This window comes from Pithys albifrons, chromosome 22, assembly GCF_047495875.1.
Source record: "Pithys albifrons albifrons isolate INPA30051 chromosome 22, PitAlb_v1, whole genome shotgun sequence".
Taxonomy (NCBI): Eukaryota; Metazoa; Chordata; class Aves; order Passeriformes; family Thamnophilidae; genus Pithys; species Pithys albifrons.
The window spans coordinates 8197370-8215292 of NC_092479.1; the positions used below are offsets into that span (position 1 = coordinate 8197370).

At 47.4% G+C, this 17923-nt stretch overlaps 1 protein-coding gene across 11 annotated transcripts in view; it reads left to right on the top strand.

The window, feature by feature from the left end:
- The window catches only part of KIF1B (kinesin family member 1B), an 82368-nt gene that overhangs the window by 39784 nt on the left and 24661 nt on the right, over window positions 1–17923 (top strand). For 7 of the 11 annotated variants that reach the window (XR_011699587.1, XM_071575956.1, XM_071575959.1 and 4 more), the window contains 5 exons: window positions 9288–9381; window positions 10150–10298; window positions 10905–11083; window positions 12184–12321; window positions 12993–13241. Coding sequence is in view for 10 of the 11 variants with exons in the window: in XM_071575956.1 (XP_071432057.1) it covers window positions 9288–9381; window positions 10150–10298; window positions 10905–11083; window positions 12184–12321; window positions 12993–13241 (809 nt within the window). In the remaining variant the exon portion in view is untranslated. Of the gene's footprint in view, window positions 1–2081; window positions 6793–9287; window positions 9382–10149; window positions 10299–10904; window positions 11084–12183; window positions 12322–12992; window positions 13242–17923 lie in introns of those variants that run through there. The other 4 variants (XM_071575962.1, XM_071575964.1, XM_071575965.1 and 1 more) reach the window with 2 other exon arrangements.

The window sequence follows — 17923 nt, forward strand, 5'->3', positions numbered from 1 at the left end:
TCTTGCCCCCCAGAATTCTCAACTAAATTATATTTGCCTTGCTGGTATTGCTAGGGAATAGAAATAGTTGTTCTCCATTTTACAGATTGAGTGTGAAAATGTGTTTAGTAGAGCTCAGATGGTCTTCCTGGTTTTCTGGCCATCATGGCTGTGCAGTGACCATTGATGCTGGACTCTGGGTCACAGCTGTGCTCATTGCTCTGGGTCACCTCTGGTGCACTCAGGGCAATGACCCAGTGTCTCTGCATCAGCTTTTGGTGCCAGGACACCCTATCCAGGAGTAGTTCTGAGGCAGTTCTGTAACCTGTCAGAGTCCTGTGGAACTTGGGGGTTCATGTTGGAGCAGTTCTTGTTTTGCCTTTGTGGTTGTGTCCCTGAGTGGTCAGACTGCACAGTGTCTTCCTCCAGGGCACCTCTGGTTTCCCCTCAGTCTGCACTTTGGGAGAGGCTCTTCCCTTAGGCCACAAATTTTGTCAGCTGTAAACTCACTAAGAGTTTATGTTCTGTTTCTAAACCCGTCCTTTGCTTATATTTTGACCTAACCCAGAAGTTGATTGTCCAGTACTGTTCTAAAAACCACAAAAAGTCACAAGAAGCTCAAATAATATGAACCTTGACCATAGGGCAGAGCAGTATTTCCTTTACCCCCCTCCCATCATTCCCCAAACAAATCACATTGTGCTCCCCGTTCTCTGTGATCATCTACCCAAAGTCCAAACCCTGGACACTTGTGGTGCTGAGTGAGCAACCTGGGTGTCCTTTGGGTTTGGAGGAACTGCCTGTTCTGCTCCTGCTTTCCTTGTACTGTAAATCTCCACAGCAGGGATGGTAGACAGAGGCTCGTTAGGCACCGGCGGCTCTTTGGTTGGACATCTTTGGGTCACAGCAATCCATAGGACTCTGTGCTTGTTAAAGAGATGTCTTAACTTGCTCATCCTTTAAAGAGAAGTGCTCTGGCTTTAATTCCTGGCTGCAGAAAGCAGTAATGGGGATCCTTAACTTGTGGTGGCAGTTTACCTGAACAGACATTCCTAAAATGTGGAAACCTGAAGTGCTGCTCAGTAAAAGCCATTTAGCAAAAGGTGGAAAACTTGTAATGAAGAAGCAAAACACTCATAATGCTTAGCAAGTGTGTGGAAGCTCCAGGCTGTAGGGTGTGACAAGAAGACAAGTCAAAGATATCAAATAGAGAATTCATATTAAAATAATTGAAAACCAAAAGTCCTTACTCTGCATTCTGCTGAAATTCATCCTCCGGACAGACAAGACTGATAATGGTTTTTTCTTTAAACTAAGCAACAAGGTGCCAAATGGGAAAAAAAACCCCAAAACCAAACCACAACCCACCTCTGAAACTCTCATTCTGGATATCCTTTTAGCTTGTAGCAAGTCTTGGAGTATGAACCACTGTCTTCACCTGTCATAGTGGCACTCACAGTCCTTTTAACACTGAACCTCTCGGCTGCTTCTGTTTCATTTTCCTTGTGGTCTAACACTTCTCTGGCTGCTGTTGTAGTGAAGTGGATCTAAACCTGAGCCTGCAACCACGTGCAACGTTACTAACAGTGTTAACCCGACTCACCCTGGCTGCCCAGGCCACCTTCTCTGAGGGCTGTGGTGTTCACCTGCTGGGGAGGATTTGCTGAAGGAAGCACAGCAGTCACCAAGGCAAATGTGTGTGGGATTTGCATGTCTCTGTAGCATGTGTGAAGTGCAGTCTACACTTGGTTGTTAATTTTTTACAATCAGGAACCTGGTTCTAGTTGGTCTGTTTAAAGATTTTTTTTGGAAGGGATTGGGAGGGAAGAGTTTAGATTATCTGCTGGTTTGAGATGACAAGACTTTTAAATATAATGTTAATCTTAATTTAGCGAAGGGCTCCAATTTTGACAGTCCATGACTCTTGAAGATACATTTTAATGCCCTAACGCTCAGTCCTCAGGGACTTCCTTATCACTTGTTCTATTTTGATTTTTGATTTAGTTTTCTTTGCCTGCTACTTCTTGTTTAGCTTTTCCATTTTCTTACAATTTTAATTTTGGTTATTTTGGGGCCACTTCTTGATTTTTGTTTTTCCAAAGGATGCAGACTCTGATAGTGGGGATGATTCGGACAAGAGATCGTGTGAGGAGAGTTGGAGACTGATCACTTCCCTGAGAGAGAAGCTGCCCCCCAGCAAGCTCCAAACCATTGTAAAAAAGTGTGGCCTCCCCAGCAGTGGGAAGAAACGAGAACCCATTAAAATGTACCAGATACCCCAACGCCGACGCCTTAGCAAAGACTCCAAATGGGTCACCATCTCAGACCTAAAGATTCAGGCTGTGAAGGAGATTTGCTATGAGGTAGCACTCAATGACTTCAGGCACACTAGGCAGGAGATTGAGGCCCTGGCCATTGTTAAAATGAAGGAGCTTTGTGCCATGTATGGGAAAAAAGATCCCAACGAGCGCGAGTCGTGGCGAGCGGTGGCTCGGGATGTCTGGGATACTGTGGGAGTTGGAGATGAGAAGATCGAGGATGTGATGGCCAATGGGAAAGGAATAACTGATGTGGACGACCTGAAGGTGCACATAGACAAGTTGGAAGATATTTTGCAAGAGGTGAAGAAACAGAACAACATGAAGGACGAAGAGATCAAAGTTCTCAGAAATAAGATGCTAAAAATGGAGAAGGTTTTACCCCTGATAGGGACTCCGGAGAAAGCTCAGTCAGCTGTAGCCAATGCCAAGTCTCCAGCCCCTGCCAGTGCGGGGGATGTGGATAAGAAGCCCGGGGATGAGCTGAGGAGAAGCGAGAGCGATGACCTGGCCAAGGAGGAGCGCGTGTCCCAGCTGATGGCAGGGGACCCGGCCTTCCGACGGGGCCGCCTGCGCTGGATGCGGCAGGAGCAGATCCGCTTCAAGAACCTGCAGCAGCAGGAAATAGCCAAGCAGCTGCGGCGGCAGAACATGCCCCACCGCTTCATCCCCCCCGAGAACCGCAAGCCTCGCTTCCCCTTCAAGAGCAACCCCAAGCACAGGAACTCGTGGAGCCCCGGCACACACATCATCATCACCGAGGACGAGGTCATCGAGGTGCGCATCCCCAAGGAGGACGACAAGAGCAGAGAGGAAGGCAAAGAGAAGGAGAGCAAAGGTGCTCCCAAAGACCCGCAGCAGCTGTGGGGTCTGTATGGGCCGCAGAGGAGCCAGGAGAGCATCCAGGTGAACAGGCAGCAGCTGAGCTCGCAGCCCCAGCCCAGCCAGCAGCAGCAGCAGCCGCCACGCTGGAGGAGCAGCTCGCTGGGCAGTGGGGCGCAGAGGGGGCTGCGGCGCCAGGCCTCGGGCTCTGCAGAGGCTCTGCACGTGCCTGGGGGGCAGCAGGACCCCCAGGGGGGGCAGCACAGGCGGCACCTGCCCCAGCAGCGCCAGCCCTGCGAGGGGAACAACCCACCCCGTGAGCGCCACGGCCACTGCGCCCCGTTCGCGACGCCCCCGCGCATGCGGCGCCAGTGCTCGGCTCCCAACCTCAAGGCGGGCAGAGAGACCACTGTATGACCAGGGGCAGGGCTGGCAGCGGGGGCAGTGCTGGCTGGGCACCAGGGACAGCCAGGACTGCCCCCTGGGCTGGGCTCGGTGGGGCAGGGAGAGCTCGGGGCGCTCAGCGCCAGGCACTGCCCACGGCCCCTCTCGCCTCGTGGGTAACAGCTCTGCTTGGAAGAGTATCCTGATAAACGTTGTAAGAACTGTCCGTGTCATAGACTAGAAGACGTGGAGGGAGGGATGTGGAGGGGAGAAAACTTCCCTGCTGGCTCATTTACCGATTTCTTGTGTGTGTCTTGAAGTATTTTTCTAATGCTGAAAGTATTGTCTGGAACTCACAAAGTGCTTCCTTCCTCCTGTGTCATATGTAGACAATCAACAGAGGAGTTTAGTTTCTAGGATTGAATGTTTCTTGTGACCTTTTTCTGAGCGATAAGGAAAACTGTCCATCTGGTTTTAAATTGATCTGGCTCTTCAGAACAGCATTTTCCACTCTTAACTCAAATTCTTAATAGTAATAATATCTATAAACCAAAAGTTGTCGGCTGACAAGATATGTGGCTTTTTTTAAAGAGAAATTAAGAAGAGCTGCTGGGTCACAACAGGTCCTACTCCCTGAGTAGATGTCTCTTCTCCTTCTGCTTAAGTTCATAATTATTGGTATGAAATTGCTGTGACAGTTAAACCTGCCTGAATGGAAGTTTGTCAGAATATATATATATTGCTGAAGCAATATTTTGGAAATAAGCTTTTTCTAATTCCCATTGTATCTCTAAATATAATAGTTTTTAATTGTTATACTGAGACTGTGGAAAGGAACTAGGATTTTTCAACACTCTGGTGCACTCAGAAAGCTAATTCTTTTATTGTATGTTTTCAGCTTTCTCGGGCATGAGTCTGGGAGGTGTTTTTGAAATAGTTATGAAGATTTATAGATCACTACTTTGTATTGGCTGAATTCTCCTGTAAGGTGGGAGAATGGAACTGTTTCATCTTAATGTGATACCTCATATTAGTGCCTCTGGTCTTGGATTAAACCCAAATTCAAGACTTGTTTAATAAAGGAGAAGGTCGCTTTGAGGAGAAAATGAGATTAATTTTCCTTCTCCCCACACTCAAAATGCAAGTTACTGAAAAATGAGTGATTAAGGAATAGGCTTTGGGGTTTTGTGTCATTTGGAGAGTCCCAATCCTAATTATCCAGGTTTTTTAAAGTGCAAGACAAAATTGCACTTACTTCTGAAAATCTGTGGCCTTAACTACCAGCCAGTCTAAATCTTTGAGGACTTCTTTAGCTATTAAATTTAACTTGAATGAGATTTTAAAACCACAGTTGCCCCCTTACCTTTGGTAAGGTGGGTCCACTTTGCAGAGTATTTGTGCTGTTTTGCACAAGTATCCTGAATTTACTTGAGGTTGCTTATTTTTGTATGAGATATAAGCCCTTCTGGTAACTGTTACCTGTGTGTGGTTCAGCATAGCTGTAGGTGAGTGGCAAGTGCCTTGAGCTTGTTCTCCATCCTGCCTTTTGTCCTGTCCTGCTTTCCCTGCCTCTGCTGTGCCCCTTGGAGGGGTTGGTTGGTCCTTGGCAGCCACACCCTGTTCACATATCCATTAATCAAGTGTCAGCTCTCAGTGCTCTGCATGTTTTATCCTGGCCCCTGATGCAGGAGACACAAAGTCAGCCCTCCAGCTCCTAAAAGAACAAACTGGTCCCAAACTTGGGAGGTTTTTTTCAGCAGGTTTAATTTTGTGTCCCAGTCTGGCTTTGTAACTTGCACTTGTCTCATGCTTTGGGCTACTTGAACAAAGGAAATAAAGCACCATGTCCAGAAGTGTCTTGATTCTTAAAGAAATGAAGGCTTGTAAGTGAGCAGGACTTTCTCTGAGCTTGAGTCAGAACTGCAAAATGAGTTTGGGGCTGCAAATAATACTCTGCTGTTGCCTCTATTTTAGAATCTTGGTTTAGTGGTGCATTGCACTCTGGCTTTGTGCATGTCAAGGGTAATGAGTTCTTCTATATCCTCAGAAGGGCTTGGAAAAGCCTCTGGATTCTATAGGAATACAAGAGCCAAGCCCAGGACAGGCTGTGGGAGGAGATCAAGGCAGTGAGTGTTCTCTCGTGTCCCATTTGGGGAGGGCTGGGGCTGCCTGGGTGAAATCACCACGTGACTGAGCATGGAGGGATCCTGAAATCCGTGGAACTTCATGTACTGGCATGAGATTAAAACTCCTGCTGCCTCCTGCCTTAATGCTCGACACTAAAATGTTTGTGCCAACTTATTTCAGCTTAACAATGTGCAGGCTGCTCTCTGTGAGGGCCTGGGTGGTGCTGGGCAGCAGGAGGATGCCACCAGTCTGTCCCACCCCAGTTCTAGTGCAGCGCTGGGAGAACAGCCCCGTTCACTCTGCCGTGTGAGTGGACAGCACAGGGAGGGACTCTCAGTGTCAGGACAGAGTCCAGTCTGCTCCGAGGGCGCAGCTTTTTCCTGATTTTAGGAGGATATTTAAGAATTTACTTCCAATTAGCAGTGCAGTGCCTCATCTGGTAAGGGAAGCAGTGGGAGAACTTGCACTATTCAGGAATACACAACTCTCCCTCCAAATCCTGTGTTAATGGAGTTAATGAACGGTGAGGGAGCTGCTCCATCCGAGTCTCTGTGGAAAGGCTCTCAGGTCAGTGGGGATGTGGCACCCAGGGTGGAAGGGCAGTTCCCTGGGCTGGGCTGCCCTGCCAGGTGTCTGTGCCCTGGCACTTGGCCTGGCTCCTCTTGTGCCTTGGTGGTGGCTCTGAACAGCCTTCAGGACTCACTCAGGACATGGATCTGGGGGTGGGTGAAATGCCTGTCTCTAGTGCCCTCAGATTGATCTCCTTTCTCAAGCAATCTGAATTGAGGGATCTGCCAAATTGGGGGATGCTGTTTTTAACAGTTCATTCAGCATAGTTTCAGTATCTCCCTCACTGTTTGTCCTTTATCCTTTATATGTTGAAATTTGTTCTTTATATGTTGAATTTTTTCTGGGCTACTTCCCATTGACTCACTCCAGGAGCTGCCACAGGAGAAATCAATGCTGTGTAACCATTTGTACTGTAAGGAAAGCAGTGAGCTGCCTTTGAATGAAATGGGATTTTCAGATCTGTCTATTGTTTAAGAAAAAAACAAATTTTGGGTTGTCTTAAGAGCAAGCATCTGCCTTGTGAAAAGCAGAACTGGTTTGTATTGTAACAAGTGCTCTTTCAATAAACTATGAAATACTCTTGTAAGTGTCAGACTTGTCTCAGTGAAATGGAAATGAAACTTGGCTGCAGCCTTGTCCTGCTTTGATTTTTTATCTTGGGCTTGGGGTTGTTTTAGCAGAGTTAAAAAGGTTTCTTTAATTGTTCCTCAGTCTCATTCTTGTAAGTGGTTTCTCAGCTGCTGTGTGGAAAGCAGCCCCCACAGATCTGTGTCTGCTCTCACAGCTTATTTAAAATAAATATAAAAGGAAAAACCAGCTTTTTATAGCACAGGGGACTACAAGCCTGACTCCTCTCCAGTGCTGGCCCATTGTAGCCCTTGTGCTGTGTATTTACATTCTGGGAGGAAAGGCAGAGCTGGCTGTTCTCCATCTCTTGGCTCATTGAAGGCAGAAGAAATGGCCTTTTTTGTGCACCTCAAATACAGGAGGGAATCACACACAGCAGTACCTTGGCAGACATCACATAGATCCAGAGGAACTCAGTTGTTACCCTCAGTGTTCTGCTGTAGCAGCTGCTCCAGCCTGGCCTTACAAAGCTTTTGCTTAGTCCCACTGTATGGGGGGTTTGGTTTTATTTGTTTGTTGTTTGGGGTCTTTTTTCGAATTCTTTTTTCGCTGTTTTCTCAAAATCTGTGATTGTTGTGGCTTGAGGTATTTCCATGCCCCTGGTATTTGCATTCCCTTTTCCCACACTGCTGGAGATGCTGGAGCTGCCCAACAATCTGCCTTTGGTGCTGGGGGGTCTGGACAGGGACCTCCAGGGCAGCTGCTGGGGCAGTTTGTGCCTTTTCCAGCAGTGGAGGCACCTTGAGGTGGCACCAACTCAATGACGTGTGTGCTCTGGCCCATCAGAAAAACTCCCCTGGAGATGGGAGCAAAGCACCTCCTGGGTGACCCAGCCCCAAATTCAGCCTTCAGCTCTTGCTCAGGGCCAATTATTCTTAACTAGCACCCAGTGTGGAGTGCCAGGAGACACCCTCAGTCAGGGAAATGGGACCTGTTTCTTGCTTTCATTAGGGAATGTGCTTGAGCTTTATCTCCTTGCCAGCTGCAGTCTGTGCCCTCCTGCCTGCCCCGGGGGCGGGGGGGGATTTGCTGCAGTCACATCGTGGCTGAGTCTGACACTGCCCTTGCTGCACAAATCAAGTGCTGCAGCTGCTCAGGTGGGGTGGGAGGGGAAGGGAAAGCTGCACTTTGGGGCTCTCACACTGGGGGATGTGTTGCTGCAATTCTCTTGTTGGAGAAGGACTGTGGGATTTGGGGCTGTGGAAGAGAGAAGGTTGGAGACGAGGAGTGGCTTCAAGAATTCTCCTTAAGGACTCTGTAAAACTCTTAGTGAATTGTTGTTGCAACTCTTGTGTAAGAATCTTGAGAAACCAGTTTAAATGGTCTAATATATGCCAAAGGTTTCTCTTACAAAACTAAAGTACAGTAGTGAGATAGTTTTGAGACCAGGAGCATGGTCTGTGTCTGTTCTAATTTGTGTTTGTTTTACCAGCAAATCATAAAAGACTCATTAGATTTTAGCAGCATTTATTTCAAGGCATGATAAAGCTGAACAGGAGGAAAATGCTCTTGCACCAGAAGGTATTGCTGAAGTGTTCCTTGTGGGGAAGCCACTGCAGAGACTTGTCTGCCAGGGCAGTGGTGGCATTTTATCTTCTGCTATGTTGAATACACATGTGAGACAGTGGTACTTACATGCCAAGGGGAAAATCTGATTTGCAGCAAAATGTCTGCCCTGACTCCATCTGAAATTGTTTTATATAAAAAGCCAAAGCAGTGGTGCTGTTCATCCTTCTGTTTGAGAAAATGAAGGTGAATAATCCTCCCCTTTTAAACTCATTTCTGTGCTTTTCTGTGTTTCTGCCTTTCCCACCTCCCTGAAAGCAGCAAAGCAGCTTCCCCAAAAATCCCCTTTTTTCCAATCTTTAGCAAAAAATCCCCCCAAACCCCTAAACCTTTCCCTCTTCCACAGTGAGCTTGTGAATCTTAGAAAGCAACACTCCACTTTTCACTGCACTGGTCTGTGCCCTGCAGGGAGGGCACCAGGGCAGGGGGTGCTGAGCTGGGCAAGGGGTGCTGAGTGCCCAGGGCAGGGCAGGGAGTGCTGAGGTACCCTGGGCAGGGGGTACTGAGCAGGGCAGAGGGTGCTGAGTGCCCTGGGCAGGGCAGGGGTGCTGAGGTGCCCAGGGCAGGGTGTGAGTGCTGAGCTGCCCAGGGCAGGGGGTGCTGAGTGCCCTGGGCAGGGGGTGCTGAGTGCCCTGGGCAGGGTCTGGGTGCTGAGAGTCTGAGTGCTGAGCTGCCCTGGGCAGGGAGTGGGTGCTGAGCTGGGCAGGAGGTGCTGAGCTGCCCTGGGCAGGGAGTGGGTGCTGAGCTGGGCAGGAGGTGCTGAACTGCCCTGGGCAGGGCAGGGCAGGGTCTGTCTCTGTCTCTATGTCTGTGTCTGTCTCTGCCCCGTGCTGTCCCTCTCTCAGCTCCCTCCTGGCTCTGTCTGTCCCTCCACGGCCTCTCCTCTCCCCACAGGACTATGAGAGCAAACTGCAGGCCCTGCAGAGGCAGGTGGAGACCCGGTCCTTGGCTGCTGAGACCACGGAGGAGGAGGAGGAGGAAGAGGAAGGTGAGTTTGAAGCTGAAAATAGTTTGGATAAGGCCCAGCCTAAAGGAGCAATTGCTGTACCATCTCCTGCAATAGGTAAAAAAAACTTGCTTTGGAAGCTGCAAAAGGCTTTGGAACTTCTTGATCCATAATGCTCACAGCATAAAGGTGTAAAACACCAATTTATGGGAGGAGCTCCACATAAAGAGTGGAGATACATCCCCAAATTCACTGGATGTGTGAACTGGATTAGTTTAACCTCAAGCTTTGATTTGGTGAGGGTGAATTTGATGGAATCTCTCTCTTCTTGGCACTGACAGAGTTCAGATGTCTTACACCAAAGTAACACTGTTGCCTTTGTTTCCTTGTTTTGATTTTAAAGTTTCTTTTTCCTCCTTTGCAGGAATTCTTAGTGAGCTCTGACATTTCTGTATAACTCCACTTCTGGACAATAGATAGTTTATTATTCCCATAATACTTGCTTTCATTCCACTGTCTCAGAATGTGGCTTTAATAATTCTTAAATTAGTTAAAATCATAGCAGAAGAATTCATTTTGTTTCCTCTGTTCCAAATATCCTTTACTTGATCCTTGATCTCCACTGCTAATGTTGGGAAGTTTGAGTCCAGTTTTTCCTCACTGAATAATGAAAATGGGGGGTTTTGTTCTCTGTTCTTCCAGAAAAGGTGCTGAGAACTTGCAGCCCCAGGCACAGGAGTGTTGGATGCTGCCTGTGGTGGGTTTGAGCAGGAGCCCCAGTGGTGATTTCTGTCTCTTTGCTCTCCCCAGTGCCCTGGACACGCCACGAGTACGAACTGGCCCAGTGGGCCTTCAGGAAGTGGAAATTCCATCAGTTCACTTCCCTGAGGGACCAGCTCTGGGGAAATGCAGTGTACCTGAAAGAAGCCAATGCAATCAGTGTGGAGCTGAAGAAAAAGGTAGGGACATGCAGAGCAGCTGTTGGAATTTTCCAACTCAGCAGGGTTGATGTATAATCCTGCCTCAGATGCTCTGAGTTCCTTGTGCTCTTTTTGTGTCTCTTGCTTATTAATTGGGGCTGTGAAAGGGTTCAGAAATGGGTGAGTCTCTGGTTCAGACTCGTGGCTGAGAGAACATCCATGCCACTCTGGCTGATACTTTCTCCTCTGCCTCCTGTCCCTCACACTGTTCTGTCAGAGCCACAAACACACATTCATGTTTGTCTCCCCTGGGCCCTCTCTTTGCCTCCTGCCCCTTTGCCTTCCTGTGCTCATTCCCCTCTCCCAGAGCGGTGGGTGCTGCAGGATGAGCTGGGTCCATAGTTTGCCCAACCTCTGGTAATAAAGGCAAGATATGTGTCCTCAGCTGAAAAAATATGATTTGTGCTATTCTGAGCCAAAAAAATGTGCTGTAACCCCCTTGGATCTGTTCCCAGAGTTGCAAGTCAAACTGGCTCCATATGTGGCCTTGTATTGGGTGTCTGTCCCTGTTTTAGTGGCAATATTTGACTGTGAGGATTACGTAGGTTTTTTGAATTCTGAGCAGGCAGTGCTGTTTGCCCCCAGGTGCAGTTCCAGTTTGTGCTGCTGACAGACACGCTGTACTCGCCGCTGCCCCCGGAGCTGCTGCCCTCGGAGCAGGAGAAGAGCCAGGCCCAGCGGCCCTTCCCTCGCACCGTGGTGGCAGTGGAGGTGCAGGACCTGAAGAATGGAGCAACTCACTACTGGTCCTTGGAGAAACTCAAGTATGTAAATATTCCTGCACGACTAAACTCCTGATGTCCCAGGAACTTCACTGAAAAATACCCCCCCTTGCTGTTTCCCTCTGTATCCTCCCAAATTCCAACTTGTAGGCAGTGTGGGGTGTCTCAAATACCAGCTTTCTGTGTTCTTGTCCTCCAGCCTCTCACCTCACCTTCACATTTAATTTCTGTAATTTGAGGTTGGATTTTATTTTTTAGATCTAATAAGGCTCATCATAGCTCATCTCTCTGCATTAATTCTCTTTTCACAGTCCTTTTCCTTCAGTAATATCCTTACCACCTGCTTTATATGTTACCTGGTGGTATAGGGCACAATTTATCATAACAAGCTTGCACAAAGGAGATTCTATTTCTATGGAAGCAGCACAAATTGTGACTTTAATCTGAATTATTTTCATCACATGCAAAGGACAATTGTCTTTCCCTGTTCTTTTTACACTGGCTGAAGAACTTCTTTTCTACTAACAACTTCCAGACAAATGGTCTTGCAGTGTGAAACACTTGTTTTCTTCAGTAAATTAAATAAATCAAAGTGTGTAATGGGATCCATTCAGTTTTGAATCAAAATGTCTGAATTTCTAGAGTGGAATACAAAGAGCTGCCAAAATTACTTAGCAGCATGGTCTGATGCAGAAAAGGAAGCAAAAAACATGCCAGAATTAGATGTGAAAGATGAATATTTAGAAGTTGGGTTGAACTCCATGAGTTTTGTAAGCTCTGCAGTGACCTTGCCTACAAAATGTGTGCCCAAATCTGTAACATCTCAGAGAGGGTGCAGCTCCAGACTGGGGTGCAGCCTCCTCTGCCTGGCACAGGTGGAGTTGGTGCCACCTCACCTTGTGTTCATAGAATCACAGAACCAGTTGGGTTGGAAGAGACCCCTGAGGTCATCAAGTCTAACCCTTGATCCAACCCCACTGTGATTACCAGATCATGGCACTCAGTGCCATGTCCAGTCTCATCTTAAACACCTCCAGGGTCAGAGAATCCACCACCACTGCAATGCCTGAGCACTCTCTCTGTACAGAATTGTTCTTGGCCCCTGTGTTGTTCTGCCCTGAGTGTCTCTGTGCCCTGTGCAGGCAGAGGCTGGAGCTGATGCGGGAGATGTACGACCGGGCAGGGGAGATGGCGTCGAGTGCCCAGGACGAGGCCGAGGGCACCATGACGGGCAGTGACCCCTTCTACGACCGTTTCCACTGGTTCAAGCTGGTGGGCAGGTACGTGCCACCCTCTCTGCTGCTGCCCTGAGGGCTCCTCCCGTGCTGCCTGAGCTCTGCCTGGGCACATGGCTACAAACTGGTGTCACTGGTGTGTCGTGTCCTTCAGAGGTTTCTGACAGACCTGAGGCACAGTGGAGAGTAGAAGGTGCTCTTTGGAATGTTGCCAGTGCTGGTGTAAACTGATGGATTCTGGTTTGAGTGAACCCTTAGTAAGTTACTAGTTTATTTAAAGGAGTGTAGCCAGCTGAGTTCTGTCCAAAGTCACTGGAGCAGAGCTGTGAGAATTTGAGTAGCACTGGGAAGGTGGCCCATGGTCTCACTTGCACGTGTGGTTCGGATAGTTTGGTCATTTCCCAAGGAAGTATCTGATGGGATTCTTTGATTTCCTGGTGTTGGCTGCACCTTGACAGTGTTTTTATTTACAGAACTGCAGTGTTGGACATTAGAACTGTAGCTCTTTAAATGGCTGTGCTCTCCAGACCTCTGTGTTGACTCTCCTTTTCCCTTTGCCTCCTGCTCCGTCCGAGGCCCCTCTTGTCCCGCCGATGCCCTCCCTGGTGCTCCACAGGCGCTTTGTGGCCTCTGCCTGTGGCTCAGGGGCTCTGTGCTGGTGGCACCAACAGCTGTTAAACACCCCTTGTTCTCTCCCCTGCCCTGGGCTGCCCCAGCTCCCCCATTTTCCACGGCTGCGTGAACGAGCGCCTTGCCGACCGCACGCCCTCGCCCACCTTCTCCACGGCCGACTCCGACGTCACCGAGCTGGCGGACGAGCAGCAGGACGAGCTGGAGGACCTGGACGAGGAGGCCTTTGGGGATGACACGGGCTCCGACGTGGGCACCGAGGAGGGAGCCGAGCTCTTCACTGACGGGCGCGACCCCTTTTACGACCGGTCCCCCTGGTTCATTTTAGTGGGAAGGTTGGTGAGGGTCCTGTGGGAGTGGCCAAAAGGGACCAGCTCTTGCTGTAGGACTGCAGTGGCTTTGCCTTGTGCTGCACAGACTGTCAGTCTGGCCAAAATATCCCTATCCATCAATTGGAATTGCAGAGAGTGAGTGGAGTTCAACGTTACGTTTTAAATTCCCATGTCACGTCATCCAATCCTCATGTCGTCAGTTTGAAATTCCCATGTCCCCACTTTGAAAATCCCATGTCCCCACTTTGAAATTCCCATGTCCCCACTTTGAAATTCCCCTGTCCCATGAAGGCCTAATGGATAATTGAGAAAACAACCCTGAGATGTTACAATGTGAGTAAATCTGTTTCTGGGGAACTGTTGCATAGTAGGATGTCTGTGGCTTTGCTTGTGTGCAGGATTTAAACAGTTTATAGAATTCTCTACTAAGCCACTGCAGGATCACTAAGATGGAATTTAGTATGGAATTTTCTCCTGTGGAAGAGAATCTGAGTGTGGTGGAAAGTCTTTAAGTCCAATCCAATAAATCCAGATTTTTTTGAAAACTCCTTTAACATCCTCTGCGTATGAAGAGAAAAGCTGACATGAGGAGAAAGAAGAATGGTCCTTCCTGGATGAGGACAGGAGTGTTCTCTGAGATGGTTTGGCTTTCCAGATTGTGTTTGACTCTCTGTAGCCAGCATTGCCTTGTGAAGGGGCATCATCACTGAAATTCACTGCCTGGGAGTGTTTAGCAGCACTTTCCCCAGGCAATTATTCTTGCATTTCTGAAACAAGTTCATTCCTGTATTTCAGGGTATTGTCCAGTTTGCCAGTCTAGAAACAATGAGGGCATTATCAGACCTCAGTCTGTGGTGCAGACCCCCAGAACAACAAGCTGTGTTAAAAAATGTAGCACTTTGCTCTGTTTCTTCATTAATAGTCTTGCTAAAACGTTCCTCATTCCAAGAAACAGGAATGTTTGTATGTAGTGTCCTGGCTCCCCTCTCTGCTGCTTCCCCCTCTCCCAGGGATGCTTTTGAGCCTCCTTGCTCACCCTTGTGAGCCAAGTCCTGCTTGGAGCAGGGAGGGGGTGTTTGCCACAGGTGTGGCACAGAGAAGAGGCTGCGTGGCCATTGGAAGGGAGGAACAAGGGAAGGGGCAGAGCTTGGCTTGACCCTTCTCTGTGCCTGTGAGCAAGAGACACTGCATGGTCAGAAAGGAGGTGGGATCTTTATGCAGCTTCCTCAAATGCAGGAAACTCAGTTGGATTATTAGTGAGAAGGGGGGACTGAGTTTGCTGGTCTTTATCAAGCCTGTAGGTCAGTGCAGCTGTGATGCCAAAGAGTCTTTGGAGTGGAGCTTGGAGCTTCCTTGATGTAGTTTTTGAAACAAAAGTTGCTGAAGCTGCAAGAAGTTGCATTAGTGCTCTCTGAATTTGTGCCCCTCTGTGCAATGCCTGATAACATGTTTGATGGAACTTAATTCTTCCAGGTTAGTCACCTTGGGAAGGCCATCTGAGCTGTGTCGAGTGGCTGGCAGCTCCTTGTCCCTGCCCCTGCCCCTGCCCCTGTCCTTCTCCCTGCCCCTTTCCCTGCCCCTTTCCCTGCCCCTGCTGGGCATTCACAGCCTGTGCTCCTGGAGCTCCCTCAGTCAGAGCTGGGCACAGAGCCTGGCTCTTCATCCTCCTCTCTCAGGCTCCTCAGGAAGCACAAGCTGAGCTCACACAGTGCAGAGGGAGGGCAGTTGTGCTCCCTGGCAGGGGCACAGGGCACTTCCCAGGCCGTGTTTCCAGGGAATTCTGAGCTCTGTCTGGACAGACACAGGGAGCTGCAGCAGTTCTGGGCTCTGCCTGAGCTGGGAGTTGTGTTGAGGAGTGAAACCGAGTTTGTATAATCTGGGCAAAGACCTGAGTGACTTTTCCCCCATTGTTGGCTTTTATTTTATTTCTTTTCCTGTTTTATCTTCTATTGTGCCCTGTCTATCAGCAGAAAGCTGTTATTAGGCTGTCCAGCACCACTGAATAGGAACTATTTTGAGTCCTCAGTGTCCTCCACTGTGGGAATCCTGCTTTTGAACAGTGACTTACAAGTACCAGGGGTTTGTCCATCCACACAGGTCTTGTCTTGAGCTCTGGGTGGTGTTCAGTGTGTAACAGAACCAGAATTCCTCATCACTGCCAACTGTGTGTTGGTCCATGTGTTGTAGAGTGTGTAGGACAGATAAGTTTCAATGTTTAGGGGGTTCATCAGCAATAACAAGGTCATGAGGGAGAGGAGGAGGAATGGATCCTGTAGTTAATCAGCTCCTTGGCCATCAGCTTTTTTCCCCTCTCTCTGTGCTATGACTGTCTTTTATTTGTAACATTTAAAGAAAAGGAAAAAAAGAGCTGGTCCCTTTAGCCATCTCTTCTGGCATGCTGGGCTGTCTTTAAGGCTGGTTCTATTCATGGTGTGACATGAAACATTTGCTCTGTTTTTAAGGGAGGTGGGAGAGGACTGTGGGACATTTTATTTAAATCTTCCTGTGTTTATTTTCAAAATACCTGCCATCATTCTGAGTTCTGTTGGTTTTGTTTTGGTTCTTTTAGAAGTTGTGTTTGTTAAATTTAATTTCTAGTTCTGTTGTGAGTATGCCATTCTACCTCACCAATCTTTCTGCTAATCCAGCTCCCCCTTTCAGTCTGCTGGGCTGAGGTGCAGGGGACACTTAGGGCATGTCTGAGGAGTGGGAATTCTCCTGGCTGTGGGAAGAGGAGGAGGAGAGCCTTAGGATGGAAAGAGGTTAAGGGAGAGGAGAAGCAGATTTTTTTCCTTGAGATGGTCATGTTGCAGTTGTTACTCCAGCTGAGTCCTTTGGCTGTCACATGTTGAGCAGCAGCTTCAGAACTTCAGCCATGCAAATAAACTTGTATTTTATTTTTCATGCAGGTAGTGCTTTCACTTCCCTTTGGTTTGGCTTTGAAATGGGAATCTGTAATGCCCAACTCTTGGAGTTACTGAGACTCCTTTGACTGCACATCAGTGCAAGGCTCCCTGGATTCCTTTCTCCTGGGGAGTGTCTGTTCTCCCTGCCTTGAAATGTGGTTTTCAAACAGGGTGTGATTTTTGTGTTGAGCCTGTAACCACCTGCCCTCCTGGACTCCATCCCTGCTCAGTCCCAGGGAGCAATTCCAGGGCCAGGGACTATTCTCTGGTATGGTTGGATGCTGCTTTCTCAGATGAGACAAGAAAATTCAATGCTTAAAATAAAAAGGTCACCTTAGAGAAAAAAAAATTAAATTAAATTTCTTATTTCACTGCTTTAAATTTAGTCTCTTCTCCCTTGCCCTGCTTTGTCAGTGCTCACCTCACTTTGGAGCAGACTGAAAAGGAATCAAATCCTAATCTCAGTGAAATGTTACGTTGCAGTTTTTTGTTGTATGGTTTTCTTTGGTTCTTTGTTTTGCTACTTTTATAGCCTTATTAATCATTCTCTTCTCTCTTGCATTTTGTCATCACCTTGTTTTTTAGTAGCATTATTCTGTGTCTTTGGTTCACACCTGACACCTGTTTGACCACCTTGTCATTCCAAGGGAATCCATTCCAAGGGGGGCAGCACTTCCCTTTGGCCAGGCAGGGTTGTCCTAGGGATGTTAAACAGTAACAGTTATAAATTAGAGGAGTTAATTATATACAACACTAAAGACTAATAAAAAGAACTGCAAGAAGGAAATTAGTTGAAAAAATTACTGTTGCTTAGTATAATTTAATGTGCATAAATTGATTAAAATTATATCATTAGTTGGTCACTTTCAATTTAATGACTGGTAAAACTATTCATTAAAACTCTTCTGCCTCTCAGTATTTTCCTGAACCCTGAAACAGGTCACTTGATAAATGAAGGCTTCATTTCCCCCTGTTGAGAGCTGTTCTTACCTGACCTGTTGGGCCTCTCAACACTTAATGTTTTGCTCAAACTAATCCCACTGAAGTGTGGCCCTTTAAAAACCTCTGGAGTGCATTGGAGAAACATAAAATAGTAACATTAGTCTGACTTTCTATTAAAATGATACAATGAAACCGGTTAACTTTCTGTTCCAGAACAAACCCCACTTGCAGGGAACTTTAAAGTCAGTGCTGGAGGATCAGCCACTGCTGAGCCAAGAGCTGCTTCTCCCTTTGTAAGGGCAGTGTCCAAATTGCTGCTCCAGGCTCTGCTGTGCTGCTCTGGGGGTTGTGTTGGGTCGGTTTGAAAGGAATAAATGCAATTCTCATAGAGGTTCAGCTGTGAGAGTCTCCACTCTCTGTGCACTCAGTGGCTCTCCCAAGAAACCTGAGGGAGGACTCCTGGTTTGTTGGGGGATTCTGGTTATTCTGCATGCAGTGGAACCAGGGGAGTGCAGAACAGAGAAAACATTGTCAGGCTGTTTATAAAGGAGTGGTTTTATATATTCAGGAGAAATCAGAGGCTGTGTGAGCACAGCAGGTCAATTCTCTTTTAATTTATCATTATAAGCTACATCAGGAGGTGGAAAATTCTTTATAATACAAGATATAGCACATGTATAGTACAATATATGATACATGTATGTATATATAATGTATAATACAATATATAGCACATATGTAATATAAAATACATTTATGTATATATAATATATAATGCGATATATAACACATATTTAATACAGTATATAATACATGTATGTATATATAATATATAAT